Source organism: Gossypium arboreum, chromosome 4 (assembly GCF_025698485.1).
Source record: "Gossypium arboreum isolate Shixiya-1 chromosome 4, ASM2569848v2, whole genome shotgun sequence".
Lineage (NCBI taxonomy): Eukaryota > Viridiplantae > Streptophyta > Magnoliopsida > Malvales > Malvaceae > Gossypium > Gossypium arboreum.
In genome coordinates, this window is record NC_069073.1 from 1,362,249 (window position 1) to 1,388,372 (window position 26,124).

At 30.7% G+C, this 26,124-nt stretch overlaps 3 protein-coding genes across 9 annotated transcripts; 2 read left to right on the plus strand and 1 right to left on the minus strand.

Annotated features, from left to right (window-relative positions):
- The first annotated feature begins 7,717 nt into the window (after window positions 1-7,717).
- On the plus strand, window positions 7,718-10,164 carry LOC108459498 (60S ribosomal protein L18a-like protein). Of its 2 annotated transcripts, none has more exons than XM_017758877.2 (5): window positions 7,718-7,822; window positions 8,460-8,548; window positions 9,112-9,238; window positions 9,317-9,434; window positions 9,779-10,164. In XM_017758877.2, the coding sequence occupies exons 2-5, from the start codon at window positions 8,530-8,532 to the stop codon at window positions 9,830-9,832; spliced, it is 318 nt and encodes a 105-aa protein (XP_017614366.1). In that variant the 5' UTR covers window positions 7,718-7,822; window positions 8,460-8,529; the 3' UTR covers window positions 9,833-10,164. The 2 variants fall into 2 exon arrangements, with proteins under 2 accessions (XP_017614366.1, XP_017614369.1); XM_017758880.2 differs by having other exon boundaries at window positions 7,721-7,822; window positions 8,465-8,548.
- A 4,375-nt stretch (window positions 10,165-14,539) lies between these two features.
- On the plus strand, window positions 14,540-16,513 carry LOC108459886 (actin cytoskeleton-regulatory complex protein PAN1-like). Its single transcript, XM_017759286.2, has one exon. It carries the CDS (start codon window positions 14,884-14,886, stop codon window positions 16,333-16,335), a length of 1,452 nt encoding a protein of 483 aa, XP_017614775.1. The 5' UTR covers window positions 14,540-14,883; the 3' UTR covers window positions 16,336-16,513.
- A 2,831-nt stretch (window positions 16,514-19,344) lies between these two features.
- LOC108458146 (nuclear transcription factor Y subunit A-3-like) lies at window positions 19,345-23,595 on the minus strand. Of its 6 annotated transcripts, none has more exons than XM_053026862.1 (7): window positions 23,012-23,595; window positions 21,972-22,080; window positions 21,658-21,853; window positions 21,139-21,251; window positions 20,988-21,062; window positions 20,004-20,174; window positions 19,345-19,880 (listed from the first exon to the last, which is right to left on the minus strand). In XM_053026862.1, the coding sequence occupies exons 2-7, from the start codon at window positions 21,972-21,974 to the stop codon at window positions 19,533-19,535; spliced, it is 906 nt and encodes a 301-aa protein (XP_052882822.1). In that variant the 5' UTR covers window positions 21,975-22,080; window positions 23,012-23,595; the 3' UTR covers window positions 19,345-19,532. The 6 variants fall into 6 exon arrangements, with proteins under 6 accessions (XP_052882822.1, XP_052882821.1, XP_017612920.1 ...); XM_053026861.1 differs by having other exon boundaries at window positions 20,988-21,065; XM_017757431.2 differs by having other exon boundaries at window positions 20,988-21,065; window positions 22,798-23,595.
- Between the last annotated feature and the right edge of the window lie 2,529 nt (window positions 23,596-26,124).

A 26,124-nucleotide genomic window follows, 5' to 3' on the forward strand; every position in this document is an offset into this window, starting at 1 on the left:
TGTGAAGAATGATGAAGGACGACCATGGAGGTGCAACTTCTCTTATGGTAGTCCCTATAATGAAGGCAGAGCTAAGGTCAGGGAGACTCTTACAAATTTCAATAGAGAAGAGGATGTGGCGTGGTGTTGCATTGGAGACTTCAACGAAGTCAGATTCCAATACGAAAAAGGTGGGGAATTTTTGGCTGTTTCAATAGCAAACAGGTTTGATGAATTTTATTTCCGTGTTAACTTCTTGGGATTGATATTAAAGGAGCTAAGTTTACATGGGATTAAGGCTTAGTTTAGCATTACTTCTTAAAAGTATTTTTTTGTCTTTAAAAAGTACTTTTGAACAAAAGTTAAAATTTTTTCCTTCTGCTTTTGGCCAAAAAAGGGCTTTTGCAATGTTTTTTTTTACTAAAAACACTTTTTAAAAGCTCAAAAAGCATCTTATTTATCAATGCTTTTATTCTAAAAGTGTTTTTAATCCCGAAAGTATTTCTAGGAATCAATGCTAAATTGGCCCTAACAATAGTGATGATGACGCTTTCATTCACGAAAGATTGGACCAAGTCTTATGCAATCTTAAACAGCTTGATATCTTCCCTCATTGTAACGGTATCATTGGCTTAGCCATAGGCTCAAACCATAAGCCGATTATTCTAAAGTTTGAGTGATGCGATAACCGTTATCTGAGATCTTTTAAGTTTGAATAGAAATGGCTCGTCACTTGATCTATCGTATTTATATACGTTATGTTAAGCTCTTTAGACATTTAAAGAGCTTATTCTCAAATATTTTATGATGTTTTTTACTATGTTTCTTTACTTATTAGGTTTTATGTTCAATGTTAGTGTTTATGGCAATTTTTATACTTTTCGGAATAAAATAGCAAGTTTATGTCATTGGGTGTTTAATGTTTGAATTAAGCTTGTTTCAGGAATATGGTTGAGGTGAAAATGAGAAGAAGAGCCTCCACTGTGGTCAAGGTCATGACACTACTGTTTTGGTGTCGTGACACTAATACCTCCACCACCAATCGAGGAGTTGGACTTCATCAAATTGCACTCCTAAGTGACATTTCTTTGAAGTCGCGACATCAAGGGAATGATGTCACGACACCAGCCTATTTGGTCACAACTCCAAGCTATCAAGGTTGCAACATCGAGCACAGTAACACCCCAATTCCCAACAGTGAGTTGAGGTGTTACATAGAAAGCAGACTTGAACTCAGTTGACTTTTATTTTTCTTTTGACATATTATACAAGTTGAGGCGTTAACCCAAAATTTTTAGAGGTTAAAACAACCAAAACAGGGTATAAATCATATAATATAAACATTTTTAGTAAATAACTTTCGACGGAACCCTTTAAAATAAAACTAACAAATTGTTATAAATACCAAGTGAGTTAGCTTCTTTCACAAAAATCCCAAAGGCAATACTAACAATAAACTCCATTTAAAACAATTTGGCGTATACAATTTAGAAAAATACCAGATATTCCAATTTCATCAGAGCTTAATCAATCATTCAAGGGTAACATGCTTTTAAAACAAGGATTTATAAAGAGGTATTTTATTACAGATCTTATTTACAAAACAACAATACACGCCACCCCCAAAAAATATATATGTATGTTACAAAACAAACATATGCGAAGCTCATATCAGAGATCGCTCCTTTTGGCTGAGTCTCTTCAACAAGCTTTACGATGAAGCACCACCCAGAAGAGGAGAAAGAAAAGGAGTAAGTTCAAAAAAAAACTTAACGAGCTCCAGACTTAGGAATACTCGACCCTTTATAGACAAATCACAGGAATAGGGATAATATAACATAATTAAAAACATACACACATTTTTACTAAGGTGACACCCTAAACAAAGGTACATATGGCGTATACTCTTCAACGTAAGTCTGTGGCGGATACCTATCCTTGGCGAATAGTATCCCTAGATGAATTCTAATTACGGGCAGCTACCTTTCTTCTCTACCATCACAAGGAACACATTGTCTTATTAGAACGTATACATTCATTTAGAAACATGATCACACTTACCCTTCACATCTCAGACATAAAGTTAGATTGATTCTTACATACCTACCGAACTTAATTTTGCTAAGGCGGATTCGACACGCCAGAACACAATAACTTAGCAGATTCGTTACGTACTCCACACATTCACTAGATGCAGATATATTACTTAACATAAAAAATTATCACACATTCCTAATCAACATTTCTTTCTCAATTACAGACATACATAACAGGTAATACCCTTTAACCCTAAATCGTTGCCGGAACAGGGTTACGGGGCATTACCAAACAAATCACACAAATTACGGATAATTCTTAATAAAAAAATTAAAATTAAACAATTAATTATTTAACAAACATATTATAGTATAATCATAAATTCATATAAATTATATTTTTATTTGTAATTGACTTCATTCATTCAAAATTTTTTTTTATAAAAATTTCGACAGTATTTCTTCTTATTTTTACATAAAACCCCTTGCAAGTTCAAACCAAAAACCAACTAATCCAAAACCAATGGCACAACCAAAAACAATTTAAACCTAAATACACCTAAATCATAACCAAGTCATTAACATAATAATTTAATAGCTAAACATTCATAATATTAATCAAAATTAACTAATAATTTCATTCATTTTCATTCTAACTTAATATTTATATCATTAACATAATTTTAACTTAAACATCTATTATAGAATCATTCAAAATTGATTGAAAACTTCATTCATTTAACAACTTAATGTTAATGTGTCAAAATATCATATACCTTTCTTACCATTTCATTTAACCATCTAAACCTTATAATTCATCCTTCACAACCAAAATAACATATTCAAGTGATCACACAACACCTATGTACATGCCACCTTCAATTAAGAAAAGAAAACATCACCAAAAATCATTTTTGCTGGAGTCGAGATCGTTCGGATCTTTGGACCGACACCTTTGGACTCCTATTAACTGCTGCTTGAAACAACCATACATTGAGTATTCCATACTCAATGGTATTACCATAATTTAAATTATAATAGCAATAAAGAATTATAATTACCAAACATGTAACTATCCAATTTCTCAAATATCAAATTATTCTTAAACTTTTATTAATTAATAATAACTATACAATTTTAGCTATTCTTCAATTTCCATCACATATCACATGTAACAATTTCAATCACTACATGAACATTAAGTTCATGCCTTTCATTTTCAATCTCAATTTCAATCCATAATTCAACTTTCTCATTTCTTTCAATATTTCAATAATATAATTAATCAATTTATTTTAAATTTCTCATTTCAATTGTTCACCCTATTAACAAACCCGGGCTTTGACGGATACACGAATTCCAACCCAAACACACCAATACGGCACATTGTGCCTAAACGGTACATAGTACCTGATCAGTATAAGACACATAAAGTGCCTAAAATGACACATGAGGTGCCTGATACGGCACACGAGGTGCCTGAAATACGATACATAAAGTGCCTGATCGGTAAAGCAGGCAAATCTCGTACACTTCTAGATCCTATGGCATGCCAATTATATCCGACTCAGCCCGACTAGTTAATAGGGTATTTCAATTCTCAATTCACTTTCATTTCCAATCCAAGATCACTTTTGAATTACAATTTCACATTTAAATCAATTTACAATTCAATTATACTTACACATTCACCATTCAATTCAATTCTCAATTCAACTCAAATATCAATACTTACCTTATAACTCACTTATTAAATATAGAATTTATATAAAACATTTAATAAAAAGTAATTTGAATTATAGTAATACAAACCGTGAATTTCTCGTTTTAATCCTCGATAGCCTTCTCCTTTCCTTTGTGCACCGATGTCTTGGGTTCTTTGTTAACTATGAAAATAATAATAATTTATAATCATCAATACAACACAATTCAATTTAATCCATGAGCCTAAACATACAAATTTAACATTTTTTTTTGTACATATAATTCCACTATTTACTTATATGTTCATTCAAAGCTATCTACTTAAGTCATTGTTACTAAATCATTTATATCTTGAGCTAAGAAACTTCAAATTAAGATCCGATAATTTTTCCTGAAACTAGACTCACATATCTTCTTACCATAAATTTTTTAGAATTTTTGGTTTAGCCAATAAGTACAGTTTATTATTTAAAGTTTCCCCTGTTCTGCTGTCAAATAGTTCCGACCATTCTTCACTAAAAATTAATTATCTCCTTATACAAGATTCGGACGATGTTCCCGTTTGGATTTTGAACATATAAATTCCAACCGATAATTACTTTTATACCATTTTTAATGATTTTTCAAAATCAGAACAGGGGAACCCGAATTTATTTTGACCTTGTCTCACAAAACTTATAATATCTCATGGTCTACAATTTCGTTGCTTACACTGTTTCTTCTATGAGAAACTAGACTCAATAATCTTTAATTCCATATTTTTTTCATTCTCCAGTTCAATTTCTACAATTTTTGGTGAATTTTCAAATTCAGAACACTACTACTGCCCAAAACTGTTTTGGTATAAAATGTTAATAACCAAATTTACAACACCAATTCACACTTTATTTCTATTCAAATTTCATTTAAACTCAAATTTAACTATTAAAATTTCAACATATTTTCCTAATTTCAAATTTTCCTCAATTTAGTCCCTAAAACACAAAACTTATAGCTTACTTTACATTTCAATCCCTTTATCTATTCTAACTTAAATTTCATTCAATTAAACCCCTATTTCATCATTTTATTCAACATGAAATTTGTTTAAAAACCTAAGAACTTCTAAACTACTACCTTAATTCCATCAAAATCTTGTTTTAATACTTTTAAAAATGTCAAAATTAAGAGAAAATGACTTAATTGAGCTTACCAATTAAACTCCAAGCTTCAAAAACCGTATTTCCCCCTTCTTCTTCTTTTTTCTTCTTTCCTTCCCCTGTTTGATTGCTTTCTGTTTTTTTCTTTGTTCTTTTGTTTCTTTTCTTTATTCTTTTCTTTTATTTGTTTTAGTTACTAATAATATATTATAATAATTTAATTATATAATATATAAATATCTTCTACTTAATTAATAAAGAAACATGTAATCATGTTACAAGTATATATTCATGTAATTATTACACATGTTTATTTTCTTTTTCAAACATTTGTTTTTACTTAATTTAATACTAAATATAATATAATTTAATATAATTCATAACTTAAATAAAATAATAGTAATAATTACTAATTAATTAATCAATATACAATTATCTAAGAAAAGCCTTACAGCTTATGCCGCCTCATCTATGCTAATTGGTACAATTTTCAGTTTGGTCCTTTTTATTTTCTATTGATCTATAATTGAACCTTTGCCCTTTATTCAATTTAATTCTTTTTCTTAATTACTCTTAATTAAGCTAAATTCACCTAATTAAAACTTAATTAGATACACTACTAGACTCATAATTATTCCTAATAATTATTTACGAACTCGATTTACTAAGACGGAGGCCCGATAACGTACTTTTCCGGTACCTGTGAATTTTGGGTCATTACATAACATGTACTTAAAACTACACATAACTCTTTCTCAACCCATAAATAGATAGATAATGCGTTTCAGCACACTTAAACCCACGTCTTCTTATATTAACAATAATACCTATACTAATCAAATTAAGACTCAATCGATATTTTCAAATGAATCAATATCACATTTCAATCGTCTAATCCTATGGAGTCATGAGTTTAACGTTTGTTTGGTGGAGAGTAGCAGTCAGCAATGGCGTTTGGATATTCCAACAAACCAAACTCTTATCACTTTATTGGCATGTTTATGTCAATATACATACAAATAGGGTAAACTATAAAACAGACACTTAACTATTAACGTATTACTGTATTGGTCACTAAAGTTTAAAATTTTTTATTTTAACCACTAACGTTATTAAAATTTAATATTTTGTCACTCCTCTATTAAATCACTAACGGTCACCTTTTTATTGATGTAATAACAAATTTAGCTCTCTAATGTTTATAGATTCTATTAATTTAGTCATAATTCTAAAAATCTACAAATTTAGCCATCAACTTTACACATTCTATCAATTTAGTTTTACTTTTTAAAACTCAAATTTTAAATTTTAAAAATTGTAAAAAAATTATTTAAAATTTCATTTTTTTTGATAAAATACATAAGATTTTTTTTATAAAAAATATTCATACAAAATTATAAATAAATAAATACCCATTTTTTATCTTTTTCGACATGAAATTTATTTATTAAAATAATATTTTTATAAATAAAATAATTTTCTTTAAAAAACAAAAACAAGACGTAAACCATATTCAAATTTTTTTTATTAGTTTATTTGATAATAAATAAATTTTATTATACGCTTGGCCTTGCTCCTTAATCCTCGTCAATTTTGCCAAGTGCTAGACATTGCTTCACCCACAACCATCAGCACCAATAATAGTTACTTCGAGCTGCTTGAGTTTTACATTATCCATCATCGCACCATCGAATTAGGAATTGATTATGGAGCTATCAGCATGGCCTTCCACCTACTAGGTCTCTAAGACCTCATCCAATCATCCTCACCTATATATCCTCGACCATGCTTGCCTCAAACGCAACATACCCGTTTTGAGTAACAACCTTAAAGACATCGATTCTTACCATTATCAACCTAAAGACTTGGTGATCATTAATGTTGAAAAAAATGGAAATGTTGAATTTACATAAGTTTTCTTCATGGTCTTTTCCCCTTGAATTGTTTATGTATAAGATTATTATTTTTATTTATACACTTATTATTTAAATAAATAAAATTCATGTTAGGAAATGTGAAATAAATAAAACCCTTTTTTTTTTCTTCTTTTCATTCACTCTACGTGTTTTTCTCTCTTTTTAGTTTTCAGATCTATTTTGTTGCTATTATAATTGTCTTTTCACAAATTATGATAAACAGATGACGAAGCCTGCCATCGTTAAAATACCATCGACCACCAGTGGTCTCTTTTAAAAAATGGGTGGCTTTTCGTTGATTTCTTAATTTATTTATGTTTTAAGAGTATTCAAAATAATAAATAATTTCATTAATCGGTTTGGACTCGTGTTGTCTTAAGTTTTTGTTAGAGTTGTGACCCAAATTCTTATACAAGTGGCAAGATAGGGTGATCCACCCGGGTGAAGGCCGAAGTTTAGAAGTTTACTTCCTCTGTTTGATATTGATTTGAATAGGGTATTTCAACCTTACTGCATTATCCCAAAATAGACACAGTCTAAACTTTTTTTGTTTTTACTTAAAATTGGTGTGTTCTATTTTTCTCTCTTTTATTGTCAATTAAGTCTTTACTTTTAGAAGTTTTTATCTACTCTTGTAGTACACTCTTTTGACGCCATCCTCTCAAGTTTGGTGGATGCTCGGTTCTTTTTCCCTTTTATACCCGTCGCTTTAGATCATTCGGGGCTGATTTTCTTATTGTATTAAGTACTTGCAATCACTCCAAATATATTGTGCTTAAGTTGTGATTGAACCAATTGTTAACTTGCCATAATTTTGTGACAAAGGATATTAATTATTCCCCGAATTGTATGATCTCATTCGTTAAATGAATTAATGAATTTTTTTCTTTAAAAATTAAAAAAAAAACAAATAATTTATTTATTTTTTAATTTAAGGAGCAAATAAGTGATTACACTAGTACATCTCTTTATATCATATAATATGTGTAACAGAGACAGCGGAGAAAAAAAAACACCTGCGCCTTGCCGCCTTCTCTCACTTCGACTGGCAAGTTTCACTCTTTCGCTCTCCGTTTTCCAACATTTTACTGTTCCATACTCAGATTGCTTTGAAATTTAGAGTTTTGTTGCTAAATTGGTAAACTTGATCTTTGTAGAAGGATTTTTTTTCTGCCCTGTAGTTTTTTTTTGTTGAGAATTAACCCTTTTTGTAGAAATCAAGGTTTGACTTTTGAGGGGATTATCGTCTACCTTTCTTTTTTTTTGCTATTAATCGTAGTAACTCTTGGGGTGGTATACTTTGAGGATTGGCAAGGATTCTTCGATATTTCCTTTGGTTAGTGTTGATATTAAATTAAAATTTTACCAGAATAGCCTCCTCTGTCATTTCTTTGCTTTTAAGCTAGGAGAGTTTAGTTGATTGAGAATTCTTTATGCATATTCAATTGAATTCTTAATTTGTGGTGTGTTTTTAAGTGTGGATGTAATTATTTCGAGTAAAAGGGTGATGGGGTTAGTTGAGCTTTGCTTGAAGATTGTTTTTGTAATCTTCTTCTTTTTTGAGGAAGTAGAAATTAGGAAATCAGTGTTCTTACTGAGGTATTAACAGTTTTCTGGTTTTATGAAGGTTTTTTAATGGTAATTATTGCTGCTAATATTTTACATTCCTCACTTATTCTCGACAGGACAGATCCTTCAAAGGCAGAGAGAGGAGCTGAGGCAACCAACTAAGAGTTAGATATCCTTAATGCATGCATGGATCCGAGTATTAAACGTATTCCTTCTAGGCCCTTCCTTTTTTATCTCTGCATATGATAGTTCAGTGCTATGCTCAAAAGTTGATAGTTACCTTTAAAATTGTCAAAATCTCAAAGCTTTCAGGAGTTTTATTGCTTTTCGTATTTTGTGATATGTGCGTTAGTTTACAAATAACAATTGATCAGCTAAAGTAATGGCTACTGAGGACCATCTAATATGACTTCCATATTATATGCAATGCTGCTTTTGCATAAAAAAACTGAAAATTTCAACCAAATGTGAATTCTAGCGCATGGATATAAGCAGTAATCACGAATCTTACAAAGTTACTGTCCTGCACATTCAACTTGTGGACCTATTTATTGCATTCATACGAATGGCTAACTGATGTGTATTTTAGTTATAGCCTTTGTTTCAGTCTGACATGAAGTTAAACCACCAACATCTGACTTAGTTCATGCTGACTGACACCACCATTAGGCCAGTCAATGTGTTGTATTTAGCCTCTTTGAGTAAAGTTTTTTTAAAAAAATGTTTGTTTATATTGTTAAATCATGGTTAGCAACTTGGTTAATGCAGAGCACTTAACAGAAGCAGTTGAACAGAAAAATGGTGAATATGCACTTATTAGAGATGCGGAAATCCCGCAGCTGAGCATTTATGATAAACCTCTTCCTTGCTTTGGCTGTGGGATAGGGTGGTTTTCGTGAGTTCTCCTGCCCTCTTCATTCTCTTCCATCGCATCTTGTTTTCTGGACTCATGAGCATATATGCTCGTTTGCAGTCTTCTGCTTGGATTTGTTTTCCCATTGATGTGGTATTATGCCACCATTCTCTACTTTGGAAACTACTACCGCAAAGACCCAAGAGAAAGAGCTGGACTTGCTGCCTCTGCAATAGCTGTAAGTGCTAATTTAGGCATTGGTATTTTGTTTGATGTTATGGTTTGCCATTTCACTTTTACTTTGAGTTAAAGTTCATTTTAATGCAATCTAGAGAAATGATAAACAAATATATATATTTCTATTATATTCCGCATTGCTATACCATGCTTTGGAAGACAATTTTGTGTAAAAGATAGATACTCCACTAAAACTCAGATGAAAGAAAAATCTTTTGAAAGCTTTTTTTGATCATTAAAAGGGGATGGGGTTCCAGGTGCCAGCATATAACAATTTTGCCACTCTTTAACTGTAGCAATGTCGGGCATATGAAAGAATTAATCCCAGATCATTGCTTTTTGCAGGCATTGATATGTACAATTGCTTTGATAATCACAATAGCTATTCTCGTCTTCTAGTTCGTCCTACTGCAGTCTGTATCTTTAGTACTGCTTAAGGAGCTTCCTCGAACAAAAGGTGAGACAAGAATACATGCAGTTGTCCATCTGCAACAGAAGGAAAGAAGCAAGAAGGTATTATACCTCAGAATCATTGAAGGTTCAGTTATCTGCATTGTAGACCCCGTTAGTGATGAACATAACACAGAATCTATATTACAGCTTTGTAATATCCATGTCGTAGAGGAATTGTATGTACTGGTAACACAAGCACGACGTAATTACTGATATATCTCTTGAGACATTGAAACTTTCAGTTTTCATTTTGAAAACAGAGGAAAATTCATGCTTCATTGTAGGGTATTATTTGGCCATTTTTGCTGGGTTCGGATCCATGTTAAAGATTATCAAGTTAATGTTATTGAAGATGATGACTGAAAATGTAATGAAGGGAACCTTGGTAGTTTCATAAAAGGATGCCATGGCATCGTCTGGTAAGTGGCCTGGGAAACTTGAGTACATGGAGATTCTTTTGCAAATTTGCTTATTACCACTGGGTTACCCATCCAAGCTTAAAGGGTTGTTTAAAATTTGAAAAGATTAGAATAAAAATATTAGACTTGAAAAATGGGTTTACATAAAAAATTATGGTCATTTGAAATATGGATTGAGCTCAAACATTTAAGGCTTGAACTTAAATTTGTAATATATTATATTATTATTATATATTATGTGATTTATAGTTATATATAATATTATAATGTAAACATATTAAAATTTTTAAGTTGCATATGTAAAATTTTAATAAATGAAAAATATATAAAATTATTTAATATTAAATTAAAGAATGTAAATATTTGTTATAAAATTAATAATATAGGTAAGTCTAAAATGGTTTAGGTTGGCCATTTAAAAGTATAGACGAGTTTGAGCAAAAATTTATATCTGTATTTTGATTTGATTGTACAAGTATAATGTGTTGATATTATGTTTAAATCCAACTCAATTCGAACTTAATCTGGCCTATGAATACTTCTACTTATAAATCAAAGCTTATAATTTTTACAACCCAAACACCTAATAAGAAGAAGAAAGCGTAGAAGGAATTTTTTTATGTTCGACAGCAGGACATTCGTTAATTTGTTTGTAAATCATTACAAAGAAGACATTAGAAAAGTCAAAGAAAACTGTACGAGTGCTCCGCTGCAAATCAAGCTATATGTCTAGTCCTAGAAAAAAAATGCCGCAAAAAATGCCTTTATCATGGTTAGAAGCCACATCAATAGCTCCTACTTCATCGTTAGGCATCAACCACTAGAAAATGAAACATGCAAACTCGTGCATTGTAACCACCATCGATGATCTTATTCATCCCAGAAATAATTTTGAAGTCGCAAAAACGTTAGATCCATCATATCGAACGAAAACAAAATGAGTTGACTCGAACTCGAGAATAGATTTATTATGAACTCAAGAAAGACGAATCAAAATGGACTCAAGAATACACAAGTCTTCATCAACTAAAAAATTCTCCCATAAAGGACGAACCAAGGGTCAAACCCTAGGCCAAAATTATTATTCAGAAAACTTCGCTTGCTCAAAAAAAGGAGGGTGGTCAATGAAGATCATGAGAAGTGGTCGTGGAGGGGATGGACGATGAAGGATGAAGGGAGTTGGAGATAGACAATAGGAAAAGAAAAGTGAAAGAGCGGAGGAGATCACGATGGATGAAGGGGGAGGAGTTATCACCAAGGAGGAGCGACATAAGTAATTAAGCTTGCCGCCTCTATTTTCGGCTTGGGTTAATCTTTTACAAATATGGGCGTATTTAGACATAATTTTAAGCTCATATTTTTTAGTCAAGCTGGACTTGAGTAAGCATATGTTAATTTCATGTTTAGGCCCAACCCGACTTGACCTATAAGTACCTCAAAAATTAAGAAAGGAAAATAAATAAAGATGTATTTGTTAGAAGGTTGACTGAATTAGAATTGTGTCTTGGGTTCTACAGCGTTGATAAAGAGAAATAAGAAATAAAAATATAGAAATTAGAATAGGGCTATAGTCGTTATAGACTTGTCCATGGATTGAATAAAAATGTTAAAATTCAGTCCCAACACAGCTAGCCCGAATTAATTTTTATACAAAAATAAAAATATAATACATTAAAAATACTAAAAATTAAAATAAATATTTCTCAACAAATTGAAAATAAATTTTAAAAATATTTATACTTAAAAATACTAAAATAGGTGTAACTTAACAAGTAAATACCTTAAAATAGTAACAAAAATAACAATAAAATAAGAGTTATACAATATCAAAATAATAACAAAATAGTAGTAACATAATCGTGAAATAATAGCAAAACAGTGAAAGAACAATAAGAAGACAATATTCTTTTTCAATTTTTTTGCTAATTCGAGTTAGGCCCGGGCCAAAAATACATTATTAAAGGTTTAACCCATTTATTAAACGGATCTTATTTTTATGCCCAAACCAATTTTTTAAATCTATATTTTTATCCTAACCCTTTTATTCTTCGGACGGACTCCAACTTGACCCATGGAGAGGCTTATGTAGTATAGCGTATATCCCCCGGTGCTGTTTTATAAACCAACTTGCAAAAGCAGACAGACCCGGAAATCCTTCCCAAAAATAATTGACATGAATCCAACCTCTCCCATTATTTGTGCCGTAAGAAAACCCCCAATTGTTTACGTAAAGACCATTTTCATGTTTCATTCGGTAGATATAATGGAAATAAGAAAACGTGATTAGGTCTTGCTGGACTCCTAATTCCTACCTAAAATCTGGATTTGAAGCAACACAAACAAACACTCTTCCATTCTTTTATTTCAATAAAACAATTTCTTTACGTATCGTTATACATGTAGTTTTATACAATACTCACAAAAATTGAAATATTTTAATTAATAAATTTAACGACTATCGTTTGAGTCAGGATTAAAATTTTAAAATTTAAAAAATATAAAGTCAATAATGATCAAATTGAACAATACGTAACTTCCCAACTAATATATTAGTAGCGAAGCGGAAGGAACAATGAACGAGGGCACACCACAACCACTTGGCATGATAATTACGAGAGGTATGAGACTAGTAGTGATTTTAAACTAATAAAATTAATTGCTATAATTAAATTGGTTAGTATTTAATATATTGGCAATGTACTTTTTTTTTTATTTCACAAGTAACCTTAAAAAATTACTATGTGTCTATTTTTTAAAATATTTTACTATACCCCTAGAAGACACTTGTATGATTCTGCTTGTGGAGTTTAAAAACTTTATTGGAAATGTGCCAAATATTATTCTAATTAAATATGCAACTAAGAATAAATAGAAAATTTTCAGTAAAAGTATCATAAAGGTCTCTGTAGTGGAAGTTAAATTGCATTTTGTTCTCTATACTCAAAAAAATAAGCAAATTAGTCTTTATACATTAGATAAAAGAGCAAACTGGCCATTCTGTTAAAAAATTCATCCATTTGTATTATTAAAAATTGGCCCTTATACGTCAGCATGAGATAAAAGTGGCACACCATGTGTAACTATCTAGTTATTCCGTTAATCACACTCATTTTTAGTTGTACAAATGGATGAAATTTTTAACTGAAAAGACTAATTTTCTTTTTAATCTAATATATAAAGACTAATTTATTCCTTTTTCGAATAAAGAAACTAAAATGCAATCTATCTCCTAGTACATGCGCCTCCATAATACTTTTACCAAAGCAAATTAACAACAAATAAAAGAAAAGAGAAATGGAAAAGACAGATGAGAAAATAAAATAAGGGTGAGTAAAATTTAATTCGATTCGAAAAAAATATTACTTTCAAGTTAATCAAATCTAGTTATTTGATTTTTTGGAGTAAACTCGAATAAATAATTCAATTTTAGAGTTCAAGTTGAGTTGAATTTTACAATTCAAGCAGATTGGTGTAAATACCTCTTTGGTCCCTGACAATTTTGAAATTGAGCAAATTGGTCTCTCTCAACAAAAATTACAAAAAAAATATTCAAAATATTTACAAAAATTCCAAAATTTATATTTTTAAAAATTATAAAAATATAAAGAATATATAAAGAAAGTTAAAAATTTAAAAGTTTTCTAAAATAACAATTTGAGACCTAAATAAGTTAATTAACGATTCAAGTTTATCATATTAAAATAAATTTTTCTTATTTTAATTTAAAAAAATTCAAATATATATTGTTTCAAAATTAGTTATATTAATTGTAACAATATTTTAATTTGATATGTATAATTTTTTAATTTAACTCGATCAACTCAATTAAATTTCATTTCACTTGACTCAATTCAAAAAAAATTTTAACTCAAATTAAAATAATACAATAAAACTCATTAATTCGATTAATTCAAATTTTTTTCAGTTGATAAAATTTTATTAACAAGATGATACTTTCCTCTTCCTTGTTAGCTGCCCTTATCTTACCTGTTCCTTCCTACAAGCTTTTGGCAACTCACGTTACTCCATTCTTTCTGTTTCCTTAATTTAATTTGGTTTTGCTAATAATTAGTTGTCATACGCGGCGGAATGACACTTCATTTTACGAGTTAATATCATCTCTTCTAATTATTTTTAATAATTTTATTATATTTCGGATGATATTTATTTTTTAAAAAATATTTAAAATTATTTATAATACGAAGATAATGAAAGATATTAAAAAAATGTCCATAAAATGATATTTGTTAAAAGGAATTTAGATTGAACGAACATGAAGTGGATTGCATGTCTCAATAGAAAATTAGAAGATGCAGAATAGAAACATGGGTTTATTAATTATAAGTATTATTTCTTTTAAACAATTAAGTGTAGCCGTTGCTGTCCCAATTAATGGGAGTGATTGACGGACAAAATTTCAATGGAGGAGAAGCCATCAACACACCTCTACTTTGCGTTTCGCTGTCATTCTTATAAGGACAGGCAGCATGTCAACTGTGTAGGCAACCCATCTCTCTCTATGAAACGTATATACCCAAAACCAAAAGGCAAGTAAAAGTGTTTCTCTCTTAGAAAAAGATGGAGGAAGATGGAGAGATGATGCCATTTTGGCTGGAAACCTCCGACAGCCGGCGGCGGAAACGGCGGAAACCTTCATCTTTCTTCTTAAACACCGGTATCCTTATCATCCTCTTGCTAGTCATTGCGTTTGCATTTGTGTTGTTTATCATCCCTTCGTTTCTGTCTTTGACGTCCAACATATTCAAGCCTCAACTTGTTAAAAAATCATGGGATTCCGTGAATTTAGTCCTCGTGCTTTTCGCCATAATCTGTGGCTTCTTAAGCAATAGCAATAGTAATAATAATACCCCAACCCCAACATCTACTTACGAAGCTACTACCAGACCCAGTCCCAAACATGTTGATGATCATGTCCCAGGATCAAACCCTTCAACGCCAAGTCAATGGTATGATCGGACGGCTTATAACTCATTACAGAGGTTGAAAAGTAGCAGCTCGTATCCAGATCTACGGCAGGAATATTCTTCTTGGATGGTGAACGGTGATGATCGCTGGAGGTTTTATGATGATACTCATTTGTATAATTACCGTAGTAGGTCAAGGCGACAGCATGATCAACAAGTCTATATTAATAATACCAAGGATATAGCTGTTGATACAGTTCGCACGTCTCCACAGCCACCACCTCAGTCACATCCGCCGCAGCTTCCTAAGGTAGTTAGAAGAAAACCTAAGTGGACTCATTATGAAGATGCTAAAACCAAAGAGAGAAGTGAACATAAGGAAGTAATATACAGTGAGATGAAAATCTTGCCACCAATAGATGACGAGCCGGAAAAGAGAAGTTCCAATAGTGAGAAAAAGACAGGCGGTGGAGGGACTAAAGAATTCTTAATTTCCTTAAGAAGAAAAAAGAAGAAGCAAAGGCAGAGAAGCGTAGAAAACCTTGAGGAATTCTTTAACCTTTCAACGCTTCCTTTATATCCAACCCCATCACCTCCTCCTCCGCCTCCACCACCTCCACCACCGCCGTTACCTTCATTTTACCAAAGCATCGTTTCTTCCAAGAAAAGCAAAGCCAGAAAGCACCATTCAATGGAACCACCGGTAACAACCCAGAAGCCTCCTTTGCCAGTCAAGATAAATAACATGAACAATGTAGAAGAGAGCATGGAAAGTGGGAATGAATCACCGTTAAATCCAGTCCCTCCACCGCCACCTCCTCCACCGTTTAAATTGCGGCCATGGAAGTTCGAAGTGCAGGGTGATTTTGTTAGTATTAATTCAGCGGATTCGGATGATCCATCAAGCGGTGAAGCGAGTCCGTCGGATGTTAAAAGAATGTGTGAAATGGAGGGTGAAGATTCAAGGGGAGGAGCTTTGTTTTGTCCAAGTCCAGATGTAAATACCAAAGCCGATCATTTCATTGCAAGGTTCAGGGCCGGTCTGACGCTGGAAAAAATAAACTCCGTTCGGGCGAGGTCTAATCTTGGCCCAACCCCACCGTGATTTATGAGCCACAACCCTAAAATGTCCCCTTTTCTTTTATTTTTTTCTTTCATTCTTTCATTTATTTATTTATTTTCCGGTGGCAATTTGTCCTTTCAGTTGCACTTGCATATACACAAGTTCAACTATATATACAGCTTTTATTTTTTTCAATGTAATATTTATTTAAATTTTATAATTAATGTTTATAATTTGTACATATTATTCCCAATTTATTTTTTCTATTTAAGGAATTTATTAAATGGTTGTCACCCTTAAATAATTAACGAAAATATTTATTTTTATAAAAATAAGTAGAAATATTTTTTATTTTAAATCATGTCAAAAGTAAAATATACTTAATTTAAATCCAAAATATCATAATTTTAAATTTTCTTTTTCATTTTAAGTAATTTTTTATAGAAAAAAAATAAAAGAGTAAGGGTAAATTGAATAAATATGTAAAGGTAAATGTTAAATTTGTTATTATACTTTATATATAAAACCAAATTTTAATAGAGAGGTAGTTTCACTTACTCATCTAAAATATAAGGACTAATTTATTTATTTTTCAGTAGAGAAATTAAATTATAATATAAAGTATAATATAAAAAGGTTTTGTGGTACTTTTACCTACTTTTTGTATAATAGTAATATAATAATCATCACGAACCCTGTGTATTAATCTTATGATCAATATATTTATCACACCAAATATGACTTGAATTCAAATTGCATTAATCGATTCTGTTAAGACTTTACACTCTTCTTATAATTAATATATATATATATATATATATATAATAATCATCAACATCTTAACGATGTGCACGTTAAGTATATAATTAACTAACAATGTGCAACATTTGTTTACTAAATAAGTGGCATGCCACAACTCAGGTCTTACAATTTTCTAAAGCAGAGAGTAGCGGGGCCTGGGCGAGGAATAGAGTTTAAGAAATGGTGGTAGAGGGTAGGGTTTAAAACTGATAATTGGTCGGATTAAATTGGGTCGATGCAAAATATTAGGTCACTTTTTGGGTTTGGTTCAGTTCGGCTTGAAAATTAGGTTAAAATTTTGTCTAAATTTGACTCAGGTAAAAAATGTTGAATTCAAGCTCGACTCGATCCGTCCATATTAATTTTTTTATATTATTTTTTATATAAAATAAATTTAAGATATATAATATATCAAATACATTGAAAACACTAAAATAAATGTTTCCAACAAATTGAAAATATATTGAAAAAATCTTTAAATTTAAATAACACTAAAATAGTTATAACTTAGCAAGCAAATGCTTCTAAAATAATAGTAAAATTAACAATAAAATAAGAATTATACAATATCTTAACAATAATAATAAAATAGTAGCAATACAGTAGCAAAAAAAGAGCAAAACAGTAGCAAACAATAACAAAACAATGTAGGGAAAAATTGTAATCAAATCCAGGCCGGATAAGGCCTAGGCCAAAAAATTCTTACTAGAGGTCCGACTCGTTCAGAAAACAGGTCTTATTTTTTTGTCCAAGCATACTTTTCGGGATTATATTTTTACCTAAATTCTCACTTTTCGAACAAACCTTCGAGTTTTGACAGGTGACCTGACTCATGATCAAGCCTAACAAGGTTTTTCGGAAAGTGATTTTATTTTTTTGAAATTGAAAAGTGGGTTTGTTTCGAGTTACAAACACATAAAAGGTAGGTAGATGGATGCACTAAAAATCAAATATAAACAAAATGGATAAATTAATAATAATGTTGGCTTATATGTCAAAAAGAGTTCTTAAAAATGTAAAAAAATCAATTGAGTTATTGTATTAAATTTTGCACTCAATTAAACATTTAATTATTATTAATTAAAATAATCAATTAAGCTATTACGTTGATGGTTTCGTCATTAACCATATTAACTGTTAAAATAAATTGATGAACTAATCAAATGATGACACATGATGACTTCGATTTAATATAATATTTTTCCATAAAAATATTAAAAATCATAAAAAATATAAAACTATAAATATTAAATATTAAAATATGTTAAAATTGATATGAACTTATTAAAATTATAAATATTATAAAAATATAATAAATATAACAAACTATAATAAATTATAAAATTTATAAAATGATTTAAAATATTTAAATTTAAAAATGTATTAGAAGTCTTAAAAATGCAATAAAATTATAAAAATATTAAAATTGATATAAACTTATAAAAAATTATAAAAACTTAAACTGGACTGGTTATTCAAAATTGGCAAGCGTACCGATCCAAGAAGAGCCATTAGAACGATTGACTTGAAAATTGGACGATTGAACCATTTTTTTATTTTTATTTTATTATTTTTATCAAACTAAAATTTTATTATCCAACTATTAGCATATCTCATAATGAAATATTCTAACCAAGGTTTTCAGAACTAGATCGATAGTCAAACCGATCAGGCCATCAATTTCCCAATTCAACTGATTCGTCCAATTGGATTAAACAAAGTATTAAAAATTAAAAAATTGGTTCAACCCTTCGATTCCCAAGTCAACCGTTCTAATAGCTTTCTCCACACAGATACCCTTGTCAATTTCAATCTAATCTGTCCAACCAACTAATCCGATCCAGTTTAAACTTTTATATATTTTTTATAAGTTTATATCAATTTTAATAACTTTTGATACTTTTTTTATAATTTTTATAAATTCGTAATAAGTTATTACAAAATTTTAAATGTGTTTAATTTATTTTATAAAAATTATTATTTATTAGATTTTAAATAATTTTTATGATTTTTAGTATTTTTTAGAAAATATTAGATTAAACCAGATTAACTTGATCAATGACGAAATCGATGCAGCTTTATTTATTACTTTTTCTTAAAAGCTTTTTCGACATGTAAACCAATGAAAGCTGCCCAAAAAGGCCAAAAATAAGCTTCTTACTTGATTAAGAAGCTAGGCTAGCTCTATGTGCGGTGCAATCAATTGCTTGATTAAGGGTTGGTAAATACTATGAGCAACCAAGGCATGCATTTTTGTCTAACATAAACACCAAATAGCAATCAAGTTCTGCCAAGAAATAACTTCATGTTCATGCTTTTGTAACAGTCAAGTCTATTATTAAAAATAAACAAACTGAGCCAAGGATGACTTCCCACCGGAACAAAGCAGCCGTATCTTTCATTGAAGCACCGGACTGCAGTGCTCCCACCATAATCTATCAGCCGCAGCCAGAAAGATGATGGAGGTTCCCACCACTCCCCCGCATGGCTCCAGCAATGAGAGAAGAATAGCCAGAGAACCTGAAATCTCGCTGCTGTAGCATTTCATCACCGTTGGAGGCACTAGTGACATCAGAGCAAGTGGTAGTTGAAGCAGCGTCTTTGTAATTTTCCAGCTGATTCGACATGTTTGCACACAAATGTAGCTGAGGAGACCTTGATGCATCAAGTCCATGGCTTGTTGGAATCGGCTTGGATTCTTGGAGCTTCTTTGTGTTCAGGAATCGCCCGCCATTTCCTCTAGCCCTTTTTAAAGCGTGAAGATGTCGAGACTCATGCAGATAGGGCTGCAAACATTTATAAAATAACTCAAGGTATATCAATCATAAGCCAAATAACCGGACTTACCATCATGGGCCACCTTGCAGCTCATGCGCAGTATGTATGAAGGAAAAACTTTAAAAGCATACCTTTCGAACTTTGATCAGTTTATTCTGAGCCTCAAGCTTCGCTCGATACTGTCTTCGCCTGAGAATAGCCCCATACTGCTTTGCATTAACATAAATAGTTTCGTCTTCTGTAAGCGCCAAAGGAAGTGGAACTCGAGCAGGAAGCATTGCTAGCATACAAGGATGATGACTCTGAGACAAATGCAATGACAAATATCTCACAAATGGAAAACAACGAATGTGCATTTCTGTCTTATCATACATACCAAGGGGAGCAGCTTAAATAGATTTTTCGTGCATATGATTTAGCAGCCCAATGAATCAGAAACCACATCAAAACCACTTTAGTCAGACTACTAGAGTGAAACCATAGTTTAAAATAAACAAAATTAGTCAAGAATAAGAATTGCTTCGGGGGTACTTGTTGCATCATTTTCATGCTTCATATAGTAATAGTAAGCCAACTTCATGTGATAAGAGCATGAAAGAAAAGCTTCTCCCGTAAAGAATCATTGTGATAAGAAAAGCAAAGAAGAACAAGAGTAAAGCAGGAATCAAAGTGAAATAGAATGAAAGAAATTAATTTTGAAAAAGGGAAGAAGAATTTGGGGATTTACTTGATGAATATTAAAGGATCCATAAGACCAGTATAACATTATTTGAGCATTCTTTATATAAATGGAGAATGCAAGACCCCAGGAAGGTCATAATGGATTTAAATTATGGTATAGCAACAACCTATCCTCTAAGTTGTGCTTTATTCATTTTCTACAGCATTAAGGTTGCATCTGGTAATTAAAGGACTACACATAACCTTTATGAGATTCCTTGAAGAGAAGACTACATGTAGGACATCAAAATGAAATATATAATTGACTTCTAGAAATTATTTAGGGTGTTAAACAAGATTATAAAACCAACCACCCCCTTTTCTATGGATTGATAATATACCAGACTGAAGTGCTTGCCATCAAACAAACCTAATTAATGTGGAAAGTTTCTTACCATAGCTGGAGGTGGGCAAACAGCAGTCACAGCACCACCAAAATACGGTTCAGCACAATGGAGCGGAATATGAGTCTGCTGTAAAGGACAAATGATACATAAGACTATGATACATCTAAATAGCAGCCAAATAGCATACGCAATAACCTACAATTGATTTGCTATAGTCAACTTGTGAAGGAGAGAAGACATATTCCTGAGTTCCCATTGACGAGGCTAATTTAGCATGATGTTCAACAAGCTTCCCAGGAGTTTCATTACCTCCTGAACAGGTACACGAACAGTTAATTATATATATGCATACTAAGGAGAAAAGAGAAAAAAAAAAATAGCATTATTTTAACAGATGAACTAGGACTATTTTGCTCAGAGAAGCTCTGCTCACACTTGGAGTGATGATATTATTATTTACAGCCAGGTAACAAGGTGAAACTTAACAATCACTTCAGCATAGATTTGCAACTCTCTTCTATTTTAAGCAATTTAGTTAGAGTATCAGAGAAGATAAGCCTATCAGAACATGCATACAAATTAAAAGCATAAAATGCTGCTAATAACAAATGAAATAGATACTTGCTAAGAAGAAGGTTCCACATTATGTACTTAAAGAATAAATAACATAGATTGAATCATTATCTCACAAACAGTAATATTGAGCAAATATAAAAACCTGATGATGCTGAAATTGAACTTTGCCCATAAAGATTGCTATCTCCAACACTAGCCGCTTCAGGGTAAGATTGGCCGGTTGATTGAGTTGATGATGAGTCCTGGTCTTGAAATTGAAAACTTAGCTGCTTGGCATTATGAAAGTGTTGAGGTACGATTCCCATCTTCAAGTTTAAACTTTCAGACATGGATGATTGCTGGACATGAGATTCAGTTGAATTGACCCAAGATGAGCAGCCAACTACGTTCGTGCATGTCAAATGAGAACTTAACACACAATCCTTTTTATGCAAGGTTTGCATTTCGGTAACCTACCATTCAAACTTCAATGCATCCTGACTTATAAAAGGAGCCGTGAGAGATTTTGAAAGTGCTAAGAAGAAATCTTTGCTGCTATATGTTAACGTGCTCGCACATCAGTGACCTAGCAACAAACAAAACATTGTCATACTCATAGTGTTAGATGTTTAAATTGGAAAAGACTGTTATAATAAATTGGTGTAAGCCTTCTTCACCAGGTTTTGGAAAATTTATTTAAACCAACTTTAAGAGACTTCAACGGATAAGGAGGAACAACCATAAAAAGCATCTTGAGCTTGAAAACAAACCATGTTACACTGCCTAATTCAAACATAAGTATCAAGTTAAAGTGGTAGAGTCTCTGCAGATTCATAGAACCATCAACAAACATAAAACAAAATCAAACTTCCAAGGAAAGAATTTTATTTCAAATATAAAAAGAAGTTTGTACGAGTCCCACACATCCATTGCATCAATGGAAGTTAACGTTCATCCATAACATCAAATTTTAGTTCAGCTACTGAATATATTAACACGAATTGTAGATACAAGAACCCAAACCACATATCAGCCATTTACTTAAAACAAGGATAAATTTGGATGGATTTCTTGCTCAAATAAATTCTAAAGTCTCAAACTTATAAATCTTTCATGCATGCAAAACCCACAACAAAATAATCAAAGAGTGTGCTCAAAGTTGAACCAACAAAAAAATCCCATTAATCAGGTAATCCAAACCCACCATCCCAGGCTCCAAATCAAACTCTATAACCTTACAGGCACAAGAAAAAATTCCTTACAAAACTAAATTATCTGTATCAGGAAGATGATATACAAATACCTTTGGGATTTGTTAAACTGAAAGAGAAATAACACTCATGAAGAATTTTCTTCTAAGCTTGGATTTGTGCATGTCTCTTCCTACCCTTTCAAACAAAATATTTACCAAAGAAAAAGGGAAAGGAAAAACTCTGTTTCTCTTTGTTCCTCAAAAGCTCACTATTTTTTTTTTCTGAGATAAAAAGAGAAAATGTGTTGGGATAATAGTTACTTACCTTCTGAGAAAAAGGTTTAGTCTTTTCAGCTCACTACCATTACCTCTCCACTACCCGCATCATCATTAATTCTGCTATTTCAAAGAAAAAGGAAGTAATTTTTTAATTTGGTTTACATTATTTTATTGAGGGTTGTTTCAATTTTTGGTCAGATTAATATTATTATTTTGGTGGGTGATTTTGTCGTGTTGTGTTAATGGCGTAATGGGTAATAAATTCTCTCTTCTTCTTCTTCTTCAAGAATTGCAACGGCTACACTGCTGCAGTATGCAACGCTTTTTGCTCTCTTTACAAAGTTTATGACTTCATGTAACGCAACACAAGGCAAGGTAAGTCTCTCTTCTATACCCCCAGCCTCAGCCTCAGCCTCAGCCTCAGTCGCCCTTCCCCCCTCCATTTCACCGCACTTTCTCTCACGCGCCGTCACATCGCCTGTCTCTTTTACTTCCCTTTTGAAATTTTCAGATATAATTTATAGTAATTTAATTGCTATCAAAATAAAAATAGAGAAAATTTGGCAAAATAAAAACAATAATCTAATTGCTCCCAAAACAATTAATCTTCCATTTAAAATGGTTAAATTAGTATTTATATATTAAAAAATTATAAATTAAGTATTCCATTAAAAATTTCAATGTTAAGTGGTGATTTGGATTTCTTAAAGTTTTATTTAGGTAAATTACATTGAATTAAATGATGAATAAGTTTAGGTAAAAATATTACTGATGCCCATGCAGTTGAATTATATTTTCTCATCTATTCAAAAAATGTTTAATTAGTCTCTATACTTTATATCAAAGAGTAAATCGATCTTTTATTATTCATTTATACTTGTAAGTGACGTTATGATTAACTAATCAACCAAATAACAATATATGGTGTGTCATGTATACCTTATATTGATATGGTACATTTTACCACGTTAAAAATATTTATAAAAACATTTATGAGAATTATAAAAACATTATAGAAAATTATTAAAATTGATCAAATGAACTAGGGAATGATTTTTAAATTATTATAAAAACATTATAGAAATTTATTAAAATTGATTAAAATTTATGAGAATTTTTTAAATAACTAAAATTTATTTAAAACTATTAACGTCCCATATGAATTTGGACAAATGGTTGTCCAAGTTAAGTTAAAATGAGTCTAAACAATAATATGTCTAGGTTCATTCTAGAATTCTTTCTTAAATAATTATAAAATAGTTACACATAATTATAAGAAAAATATTAAAAATTATAAGATATTAACAAAATATGACCCATCAACTTGATTAGCTATAAGGGATTAATATTTGATACGCTAGCACTGTACTTTTTAATTTCACAAATAGACTTAAAAATTATCATGTGTCTCATTTCTTTTATATATTTATTTTTTAATATTTTATTATATCTTTTAAGGCATTTATCATCACCCTAACTTTACTTGTGGAGTCTAAGAACTTTATTAGTAATGTACTCAAATATTTTTACTTTACTTGTGGAGTCTAAGAACTTTATTAGTAATGTACTCAAATATTTTTACTCTCCAATAAGAAAATACATGTGTATATAGGTATATTTGAATTTTTTAAACATTCTAAATGTGTATAAATAAAATTTTATAATTTTAAAAATTTTAATCATTATTTATAATATCTTATAATTCTTCATAAATTTTAAACAATTCTCTATAAGTTTTATAATTATTTAATAAATCACTCCAAAATGAACCTCGACAAATGATTGTCCAAGATAATTTTGAATTTTTTTAATAATTTTATTGGTTTTAATAATTTAAAAATATTATATTTCTTAACAACTTTTAAATAATTCTCTATGCTTTTATATATATTTATTTTTTAAAAATATATCTAAGATAAAATAAATTTGGACAACCATATGTTTAGGTTCATCTTAGATATGGTTTTAAATAATTATAAAAATTATTTATTTTAGATTTTTTTATTTTTAAAAATATTGTCACATTAGTATCCGGTTCTTCCTTCAACCACTTCAACATTAATAGGATAAATTGATAGAATTTCTAATAGAATGACCAATTTATTTTTTGATCTAACGTACAAATGCCACTTTTCCCATCTTTAAAGAGAAGGAGCAAAGTGCAACCCAACTCTTAATATAGGAACCTTCACGGTACTTTTATCTAATCCTACTCATCGTTTAATTACATGTCACTTATATTAAAAAAAATTGAAAAAAAAAACCCAAATAATCACTTAACAATGGATGGAATTTTTAATGGACGAGTAAATTTGCCTTTTTTTTCTAACATTAAGAGGTTAATTTAGTCATTTTATAATAGAGCAAACAAAATACAATCTGCCTCTTAATATAAATTTCTTTTTACTACTTTTACCCCAAATAGTTGATATACTACTCGATAATGAGCAAATAATGACCATTAAAGATGCCTTAATTATTTTCATTAATACATGTGATTGTCATGCCTTATCCCACTTTGACTCATGCAAAATGTTTATCTTGGCATGAGCCATTTATCTCACATTTGATAGGAACTTGGGTATGTGTTACCTGCCACTTGTAAAACACGCCAATTAAGAAGGCCTGGCTAAGTAACACATGGCTTAAGAACCGAATTCTACTACACTTGCACGACTCATCCCTTAAATATTGATAGAAAGACATCTATCCAGGAACATGTATAACCCTCTAGCTATCAATCAACCTTATAATGCGTTAGATCTACACGATCAGAGAAACGTTATACCAAATCACAAATTGACCCAACGTAATATTTCAACACAAGATTTCTTATCAACATTCCAAAACACAAGATTTAGCCATTTTCATGAGAGCGAATTGCCTTGCCTTCATTTCACCAACAATTATACTCGCCAACTTGTTTCATAATGTCACATTTTAAAGACATATTAAAGCTCATTTACCCAAATTCACATGTAGTCATCTTAGTCATTTCTTAAAAACACATCAATGTTCATTTCATCATATTAGCCATGCCATGATCACGTAAGGTTTTCACAAATTTTCCTTATTATTAATCACAAAATAAGAGGCAATATTGTGAAATGCAGCACAACATCATGACATTATAGTTGATGATGTTGTGACATAACTAAA